General features: G+C 37.5%; 1 protein-coding gene across 1 annotated transcript; it reads right to left on the bottom strand.

Moving 5' to 3' along the window:
* Positions 1 to 802: 802 nt before the first annotated feature.
* Positions 803 to 3,252, bottom strand: LOC128558757 (keratin-3, type I cytoskeletal 51 kDa-like). Its single transcript, XM_053548957.1, has 2 exons — positions 3,101 to 3,252; positions 803 to 1,176 (listed from the first exon to the last, which is right to left on the bottom strand). Exons 1-2 carry the CDS (start codon positions 3,156 to 3,158, stop codon positions 929 to 931), a joined length of 306 nt encoding a protein of 101 aa, XP_053404932.1. The 5' UTR covers positions 3,159 to 3,252; the 3' UTR covers positions 803 to 928.
* Between the last annotated feature and the right edge of the window lie 7,671 nt (positions 3,253 to 10,923).

Here is a 10,923-nt window from a genome sequence, read left to right as displayed (position 1 = left end):
TAATTCTTTTGCAGATTTCTAAAAACAAGAAAGAAAAAATAGACAACATTTTTAAATATCCATTATTTCAAGAAATTCTTAAACCCTAAATTTGTTCACCGTGTCTGATAATTTACATGTTTCTGTTATTTCATTTCTTTTTATAATGGAAATAGTTAAACACAATAGTCATGTTGACCAATCAGCAGATCTAACACACAGTATAGCAAGTTCCGTAGACAAAGTTGACTTTTGCCGAAACTTTGTATTTAGAGGTTTGTAACCAAAAATACCTTAATCATTCTTTGTATTTAGAGGTTTGTAACCCAAAATACCTTAATCATTCTTTGTATTTAGAGGTTTGTAACCCAAAATACCTTAATCATGCTTACACTTTAATGTAAGAAATTCCTTATCTATGTTACAATAGTTGACATACTTTCACCAGAATGTTGTTTTTTCTTGTTGATATTGTTTGCTCTCTCTCGTTTTATTTTGAATAAAAGGAGGCTAGGGAGCGGGGTGTTGGCGTGTGGTGGCGGGGCGGGGTGGGGGTTCGTGGGGCTTGAGGTCAGTATTTTATGTTGTCATTCTCGCAAAGTCATAGAAATATGGTTTATTTTCTCACGTAAACAATAATGCTAACATAGTGAAATAATGCGTATTTTTAAACAGTTTGAAAGTTTCAATTTGGGCGTCATGAAGTCGTTTCGGTTGAAAAAAAGTCTATACGAAAGTAATGGTCGGATAATTCGCTACTCTTTCTGATTATATAAATTGTAGATGGCCATGGTAATGATTCAACGAAATATGCACAAAACACTTATTTGATGCTAAAATATGTTTATTATTTTCAGCTAAACAACAAAAAAGTGTCAGGCGACGATCAGGTCTCGTATCGGTTGGTCAGTCCTTAACAGCATATTTGCTGCACAAATCAACTAGTCCTTTAGTATTTCTTCCAGTGGTGTCGTCCGAAGCCTCCACCAAACCCTCCGCCATAACCGCCTCCGTATCCGCCACCATACCCTCCGCCATAACCGCCACCATACCCTCCGCCATATCCGGCTCCGTATCCGCCACCGTAACCACCGCCATAACCACCACCATACCCTCCGCCGTATCCGCCTCCGCCTCCGTATCCGCCTCCACCGTATCCTCCCCACTTACATTTCCTGCACCTCTTCTTCCACCATGCTGAAGTTAGAAAAAAACGCATATATGTTATTTCAAGTGCCATACTTCTTTACTCCGATATGAAAATAAAAAAGAAGAGGTAGAATACCAAAGTGATTTACATGTTCAGAGTATTATAGATAAAAAAAAACATGAAAAGATAGCTTAATATAACTGATAAAAGTTGATAATGATCTAATAAAATGGATTTAAAAAAACATTTAGAATTTTTTTCGAAGTTTGGTCTCTGCTGATCATATACCAAGAATAACCTAATAAAGTAGATTAAAAAGCACTTATTTTATTTCCAATGGGGTCCTCGACTCGTTAAAAATATATTACGGTACCGATTAAAATGTATGTTAGGTAAAAAAAAAACAATGCTAACACGTGACTGAAGAGCAGAGGAGGTACAAAAGAGGGTGTAGCTTTTATTAATGACTCGAATAATAATAGGTGAATTTATAAGCTACATATTGATATCGTGTGGTTTAGCTTTGCTCTAAATGATTTGAGCCGTGCCATGAGAAAACCAACATAGTGGGTTTGCGACCAGCATGGATCCAGACCAGCCTGCGCATCCGCGCAGTCTGGTCAGGCTCCATGCTGTTCGCTTTTAAAGCCTATTGGAATTGGAGAAACTGTTAGCGAACAGCATGGAGCCTGACCAGACTGCGCGGATGCGCAGGCTGGTCTGGATCCATGCTGGTCGCAAAGCCACTATGTTGGTTTTCCCATGGCACGGCTCATTTACCTTTTTTCAAAATTTATGATTTGAAAGCAGACTTAAAACTTGATTTACTTTTTTATCATTTAACTACTGGGCAGAGCAATCCAATTTGAAATTGCCTTATAGAAGAATGTCTGTGATTCAAATGTGGATGAAATGTTAGGAACTTCTAAACTGTTTTAACTGAATGTTGCCATTTGAATGAATCTCAGACACTTTAGTAATAATTTGGGTATTTATCATGAACAAATATTGAATGCATTTTTGCTGTTTTATATCTTCGTTTTTAATTTCTTTTTTTTTTAACATGTTTTCCATGAACAGCTAGCTCAGTGCAGCTACTGATCAAGTAGTTCTTTTACAATCATATCTAACAGTGTTACCAAAACGATACAATTTACACAGAACACACAGAACAATTAAGTTGTTTTTAAACTATTAAATTATGATGAATTAATCTCGCCGCGACTATGCAGACATACATGAATTGTACTCATCAAGTCTAAAGCAGAAAAATAGTACTACTTTGCGTTTTACATATTTTTGAAGGGTTTAAAATGCCTGTTTTTTTTTTTTCAATTTTGTTGAATAGTGTAGACTGTGACAAATTTTCACTCGAGGAAAGTGACTGATATGGACGATTACTACTATTTAGGCTAAAATCACAATCGATGAAATTTTCGCAAGCAGAATTTTTTTCTTTTCTGCAGATTTTAATGAAACTTCAAACAGTCGTAGATAATAATTTCGTCTATAATAATTATGGTGATGGTAAATATATCTAAAGGTCCACGTGCTTGTTTTCGATATATTTTCTCATAACTAGAGACACACATAGTTCGAGATAAGTTTAAGACAATTTTTGAAATTATTAAACATGTCAAACATTTTAATATCATATTTTCTCTTCAGAAAGGTTTTAATACATTTATTCCGTATTCCGGGCTTTATTCTTTGCTTTCCGGATAATTGACGTTATCAAACGTACACACTATACTATTTTACAAAAGGAACTGTTCGTATCATGCATTTTCTTTAATTGAGACAATAAGTACTTTATTATTTCCATGTCTAACCATTTTTTTTTCATTTTAGCTCGATATCTTTATGCAAAGCTGAATTTTGGAAATTACAACAAAATATCAGATAATTATTTTTTTTCTCGTAATAGTATTTAGCGAAAATTTACTAGATAAAAGAAGTACATGTACTTACCTTCGCTGTTGGCGACAAACACGACCACTAGCAGGAGAAGAACGGCGTAGAATTTCATTGTGGATCACTTAGAAGAGTACCTTGAAAGACGATGGCGATGATCTGACAACTGCTATATTCGGCAAGCCTTTTATACCTTACCACAGCGAATATTGTACGTGAGGGGCATGGAGCTCACGAACAAAATGCAATGTTACAAGACACGTTACTTAATGATGAACGATTTATTTGTACGCGCTTACTCGTAAATTTTGAAAATTCAAAAATAACAGATAGTTGACATTACGTGAGGTTCTTGTAACATAGAATTTTTCAAATTCCGGCTTGATTTATTACTAGCCGTTAATAACATAGCAAACTTGTTTGGCCTTTTTTATATTTTTTTTCATTGAAGCTCAGATTTTTTTTCTGAGTGCACAAACCAAACATAAAATGTTTATATCCAAAATCAGTTTTTTGTCATTCCTTGACTGAATGGCACGGGTATGATAGAAAGCCAAGAAACTACAAGGATCCTTCCGGTTTTCCGCAATGTTCATTAATACAATAAGTGCTCAGATTGTGATCCAGGCTGTGTTTATATGTATATGTAATTATTATGCGCATTACATGCTCTGAGACTACCCGGTCCGGACTCTCTGACCGAGTGGTTAATGGTTCGAGCTGCTCTCAAAGCTCTGGTTCCAGGTAAAAGGCTGGAAAAGTCTTCAGAATACTATGGTAACATTGACGGTTCGGCTATACATAAATAAGAGTGATGATGCATATGTTGTGGAGTCACGTATTTAAGCTAAAAGTGGTTTCATAGTGGCAGATCATTATACTGCTTATAGGTGGGAGGGGGTGGGGGAGGGGGCTCTCTTGTGTGCAAGAAGACATGACGTTGATTGGACGAGGACCAGAAAAGAATAAAACGACTTTTAAATGTAATCCTGGTCTTTAAAATCGAGATCTCGGTCTTGTAAACAACATATCGACTCGTTAAATAGTAAATGTTTGAAACAAGTTTTTTTTAAAAATATCCTTATCACACATCTTATTGACTGGACAATAAGTTTAACCTCTAAATATGACCTTAACATTTGAACTAGGGGTATAGAGGTCCTTGCAAATGATACATCGTCTAGTTTTAGAGGTTTCATGTATACAATACCGGCAAGAAAAACGGAACAAGAGGGCCATGATGGCCCTATATCGCTCACCTGTTATCATTGCACTTGAGGACAAGAAGGTCCTCAGAAAAAATATCTAAGTCCAAAGGACAGGAACAACAAAGGAAAGAAATTTAACCAAAAAGAAAAAAAATTTTTTACAAGGTATAGATATGTCAAAATACACCTAAAAATTGGAGGTACCATCCATGTTGTACCACAGAAAAGTGGTCTCGGTTTTTCCCTACGGCCAATAATAAAAAAGTTACTAAAAATAAGCTATTTATAGTAACGTAAAAGGGAAGTAATTAAAAAGAAAATTATTGTAAGTGAACTAAAGAAGGATCTGCCAAATAAATCTGTTGACATAAATGAAATTTCAGATCAGTATCTTCATTAGTTACGGAGATATTCCCATTTTAATTTGAATAAAGGGAGGTAATTTGACATAAAATCAGTCCATAGTTATCTACCCTGATTGGCTCAGTCCAACTAATGACAATAACGAAATTTCAAATAAGTCCTATAAGTACTTACTGATATAAATCCATTTTGACTACAATCAGGGGAGGTAATCAGATATAAAATACACTGGAACCTACAATTGGATCTGATTTGTCATGAAATCCAAGATTTATTGTTGTTGAAGATATTTTGGAAGTTTGTATCAAATAAAACCATAAATGAAGTCTCTATATGGCTGCAAAAGCCAAAATAGCCAATTTTGGACCTTTAAGGGGCCGTAACTCTGGAACCCATGATGAAATCTGGCCAGTTCAAGAACGGAACCAAGATCTTGTGGTGATACAAGTTGTGTGCAAGTTTGGTTAAAATCAAATCATAAATGAAGTTGCTATTGTGCAGACAAGGTCAAAATAGCTAATTTTGGCCCTTTCAGGGGCCATAACTCTGGAACCCATTATGGGATCTGGCCGGTTCAACAAAGGAACTGAGATCTTATGGCAACACAAGTTTTGTGCAAGTTTGATTAAATTCAAATCATAAATGAAGCTGCTATTGTGCAGACAAGGTCAAAATAGCTAATTCTGGCCCTTTCAGGGGCCATAACTCTGGAACCCATAATGGAATCTAGCCAGTTCAAGAAAGGAACCAAGATCTTATAGTGATACAAGTTGTGTGCAAGTTTGGTTAAAATAAAATCATAAATGAAGCTGCTATTGTGCAAACAAGGTCAAAATAGCTAATTCTGGCCCTTTCAGGGGCCATAACTCTGGAACCCATAATGGAATCTGGCCAGTTCAAGAAAGGAACCAAGATCTTATGGTGATACAAGTTGTGTGCCAGTTTGGTAAAAATCAAATCATAAATAAAGCTGCTATTGTGCAGACAAGGTCAAAATAGCTGATTTTGGCCATTTCAGGGGCCATAACTCTGGAACCCATACTGGGATCTGGCCAGTTCAAGAAAGGAACCGAGATCTTATGGTGATACAAGTTGTGTGCAAGTTTGGTTAAAATAAAATCATAAATGAAACCACTATCGTGCAGACAAGAAATTGTTGACGGACGCACGCACGGACACACGACGGACGACGGACGAAGGGTGATCACAAAAGCTCACCTTGTCACTATGTGACAGGTGAGCTAATAAAATCGCTGTGTGCAGCATTTCAGGAGTAGGTTTCAATCAGTCAGTAGGGTTTGAGGGGCAAAGCCTCCTTTTACAAAACGTAGATAGGGTATACAGGGAGCGAAGCCCCCAGAAGGAAAACAGAAACACAAAATGTGTGTGATATTGCTTTGTTTGGCATTTTCCTGTCTAATTTTCTTCAGCTCACGGTGTTGGCAATTTTTTTTATTTTCGTCAGTGTTGCTCACGGTGTTGGCAACTTTTTTATTTTCGTCAGTGTTGCTCACGGTGTTGGCAACTTATCTATTTTCGTCAGTGTTGCTCACAGTGTTGACAACTTATCTATTTTCGTCAGAGTTGCTCACGGTGTTGGCAACTTTTTTTATTTTCGTCGGAGTTGCTCACGGTGTTGGCAACTTATCTATTTTCGTCAGAGTTGCTCACGGTGTTGGCAACTTTTTTTTATTTTCGTCAGAGTTGCTCACGGTGTTGGCAACTTATCTATTTTCGTCAGAGTTGCTCACGGTGTTGGCAATTTATCTATTTTCGTCAGAGTTGCTCACGGTGTTGGCAACTTTTTTTTATTTTCGTCAGTGTTGCTCACGGTGTTGGCAACTTTTTTTATTTTCGTCAGAGTTGCTCACGGTATTGGCAACTTATTTATTTTCGTCAGTGTTGATAGTGATGACGTCACAAGGCCGAGTTTGACCTGTATATTGAACTGGAAGAAGCTTATCGCATTGCTTTTCTTTCTCATAGTTTATGCACGTTTATTTCATGTAGAAGTATCGACAGACTCTCCCAAAATATGCATGGGGATACTGTTATCAGTGTTACACAAAAAAATCGTGCATTATCCCAACATAAACATTTTTACTTTTTAAAATTAAACATTTCTGACGTAGCTCTAGCTAGCTCTATTTATTTATGGATTATCATAGGGTTACTACAGCACCAGGAAAAATAACTGTTGATAAAAAATCAAGTAACTGTTTGCTTGTTTTGTTGGGTTTAACGTCGCATCGACACAATCATTGGTCATATGGCAACTTTCCAGCTTTGATGGTGAAGGAAGACCCCAGGTGCCCCTCCGTGCATAATTTCACCAGGAGCGGGCACCTGGGTAGAACCATCAACCTTCCGTAAGCCAGCTGGATGGCTTCCACACATGAATAATTCAACGCCCCCAACATCCTGGCTCAAAGGTCAAGGTCACAATTGGAAGTCAAAGGTCAGCAAGGCTTTTTTCCTGTCCTTCTGTAAGCCGACTGGATGGCTTCCTCACATGAATAGGCTAATTCAACGCCCCAAGTGAGACTCGAACCCAAACCGGTGAGGGGCAAGCGATTTGAAGTCAGCGACCGGACCTGAAATCCCTTCAATAAATAAGGAGCGTCGGCACTATTAAAGGCATTATATTATACTGTTTTCCCGCCAAAATACTATTTGTATACGGTACGAGAAACATTTGCTCAAAATGATGCTCATTCTGTTTACAAAATATATACACGGCAAATAGCAGCCGAAGATATCCCTTTATTTGAAAAACAAAAATACTTTTCATTTACGTGAAAATGAAATACCTAAAACATTGCAATTTGGGCAGTCCCAGATAGCAAAAGAATACTAGTATCCGCCATGATGTTCATTTAACACTTCCTACAATTTAGAATAAGTGCAAAGCGTTACAAAATGATGTGCTTTTTATATTGCCAAAACGAACAAGAGCTGTCACTAATGGTGACAAATGCCCCCGCAGCGCCCTGACCTTGTACCTGGTGACCTTGATCTTTGACCTGGTGACCCCAAAGTCAATAGGGGTCGTGTACTTAATAAGTACTATTAGCATGTGAAGTTTGAAGGTCCTGGGTGGAGTGGTTCGCAAGTAAAGTGCCTTCATGCAAAAAGCTAACGTTGTGACGAACGAACGAACGAAATAATGAACGGACGGACAGTTGAAAACTAATATGCCTCCCCTCGGGGGCATAAAAAAGAACCCCTACCCCTACCCCACCACCACCAAGAACATTACATACGATATTTTTTTGGACACAAACCTCAGTAAAATGCGAAATCTTGACGAATTTTACACATATACTAACCTATCGCATAAATTTGATACGTGGAAATCTGAAATTTTTGTATGATGCAGACATCCTTTTAATTAATCAGTGGAAGTCCGTTATTTTATCAGTGTTAGCAGAAGTTGGAGATACAGCTAAGAACCATTTTAACAACTTACAAGGTTCGATTTCTCTGTCAGTATGAAAACAAGGTAGTAAAGCATTGTATATTCGGCGAGTGGTTGACGAATGGACCGGTGACATAACATTATCCCGCATGGCACCTTGTTTATTATGAAGTTGGTGATTTTTATAATGATAACTCAATATGCATGTTTGAATAAAAAAAAACAAGGCTTTCTTGTGGTTTAAATTATTGTCTTACACATTTATTACAGTTCATTGTGGTTCATTTCCTACATATCTAAATTGTAAACAGTCGTAAATCAGAATAAACAACATGACGGGCTTATTTGACATGTTATAATAACCTGTCACTGGTTGTAGAAGCAGATGAGAATATCCAGTTCGAGGCTAACTCCTTTGGCGGTAAAATTGGGTAAAATCACCGGACTCCGTTGCGTTAAACGCATGTCCAGTGTACAAGAACATAATTTTCTAGAACTCCATTGAATTTCAAATTGTTCCGTCTATAAATTCTAAGACAGTTTGTTTTTCGTAAAGAAGCAAGAGAGACAAAAAATTACAAAGGCGGGAAAGAGATGTACAATAGCAAAACTGATGACAGCTTCCTTTGTAGTCGTGTGTTCCAGCTAAAATAGCTGAAAGAATCCACAGGAACACAGGGTCTGTTGCTGGTTTTTATTTACAGTCGCTATCGGAAACATATTTGCGACTCCTCAAAGGACCAAGTAATTTTAATACAACGTTAGTGCAAGGTTCAGAATACGCCTCAATTTTAGACGCTTCGTAAATTCGTTACTGTGCAATGTTTAAAACACCTATACACGGGACGCCTATCCATAGGAACAACTTTTAACTGGATAAGCGCATGAAGCGGCGATCACAGGAACATTAGTAAATGCATCTGCCTACAGTTGTGAACAAGAGCAACGCTATGCAGAGCAATATACGCCCACAGGGCATTATATGATGGGAGCAAAATTTAAAGAACTTGACCGTTGAAGTCCCAAAAGACAGGAACAACAAAGAGAAGAAATTCAAAAAAAAAGTCCACAGAAAAAATATAATTTAAGTCCTCGGAAAAAAACAAACTTACCAGGTACAGATATGTCAAAATACACCTAAAACTTGGCGGGAGCATTCATGTTGCACCACAAAAAAGTGGTCTCGGATTTTCCCTACGGCCAATAATAAACAAGAGGGCCATGATGGCCCTATTTTACTCACCTGAGTAATATGAGCCCATGTTTCAAATGGCAAACTGATGCTAAAATATCAGAGAGAAGGTCAGTAGGTCACATTCATGGTCACTGAAAGTAAGTTTTAAGATCCTTATGCAAAACTGTACATGTCATCCAAATTTCAAGGCTGTATCTCAAACAAGAGGGTCATGATGACCCTGAATCGCTCACCTGAGTAATATGAGCTACATGTTTCAAACGGCAAACTGATGCTAAAATATTAGAAAGTAGGTCAGTAGGTCAAATTCATGGTCACTGAAAGTCAGTTTTAAGATCGGTATGCAAAACTGTACATGTCATCCAAACTTCAAGGCTGTATCTTAAAAACAAGAAAGTAGGTCAGTAGGTCAAGGTCACAGTAAGGTGACACGTAATCACTTGGGTACATCAGGTAAATATTATTAAACAGTCTAGGAAATATGATCTGATAATTTTTTTAAGTATTTTTTCCTATATAACTCACATAACAAGTGACCACCAGGGCAGGGCCTCTTTTCACCCCTGGCGCATAATTTGAACAATCCTATTAGAGGTCCACTAGGCAATGATACATACCAAATATCAAAGACCTAGGCCTTGAACTTTCAGACAAGAAGCTGTTTATTTTTTCCCTATGTAAGTCTATGTTAAACTTGAGACCCACGGGGCAGGGGCTCTTTTCACCCCAGGGTAATCATCTGAACAATTTTAACCACCAGGTAATGCAACACACCAAATATCAAAAGCCTAGGCCTTGCAGTTTCAGACAAGAAGATTTTTAACGTTTTCTCCTATATAAGTCTATGTAAAACTTGGGACCCCCGATGCAGGGCCTCTTTTTCACCCTAGGGGCACAGTTTGAACAATCTTCATAGAGGACCACAAGGCAACGCTACATAAAAAATATCCAATGCCTAGGTCTTCTAGTTTCAGACAAGAAAATTTTTGAAGTTTTTTCCTATATAAGTCTATGTAAAAAATCTTTTCACCCCAGGGTAATAATATGAACAATTTTGGTAGAGGACCACAAGGCAATGTTACATACCAAATATCAAAAGTCTAGGTCTTGTGGTTTTAGTCAAGAAGATTTTTAAACTTTTTTCCTATATACGTCTATGTAAAACTTGTGATCTCCGTGACGGGGCCTCTTTTCACCCCAGGGGCACAATTTGAATAATCTTGATAGAGGACCGGAAGATGATGTCACATGCCAAATATCAAGGTTCTATGTCATGCGGTTTTGGACAAGAAGATTTTTAAAGTTTTTCTGCATGGAATTAAATTCTTTGAATAAATTTGAAAGGGGACCATCCAAGGTTCATTCCTGTGAAGTTTGGTGTAATTCTGCCCAGTGGTTTTCAAGATTTTTTTAGAAAATGTTGACGGAGACACGATGGACAATGAGCGGTCACAAAAGCTCACCATGAGCCTTTGGCTCAGGTGAGCTAAAAAGTTACAAAATAAGCTATTTATAGTAACATAAAAGGGAAGATATTCAAATTTTTATTGTAAATGAAAAAAGGGATGCGCCAAATAAAAACAAAAGCACCTCAATGCAAAGCAATATACGCACGAAAAAGTCATATGACCTTTGAACCCAGTGTGACCTTGACCTTGAAGCAAGCCATCTGAAACATGCGCTCTGCACGTTGTCT

The sequence above is a fragment of the Mercenaria mercenaria genome, chromosome 7 (assembly GCF_021730395.1).
Source record: "Mercenaria mercenaria strain notata chromosome 7, MADL_Memer_1, whole genome shotgun sequence".
NCBI classification, from domain to species: Eukaryota; Metazoa; Mollusca; class Bivalvia; order Venerida; family Veneridae; genus Mercenaria; species Mercenaria mercenaria.
This window is presented reverse-complemented; position numbering and strand designations above follow the sequence as displayed.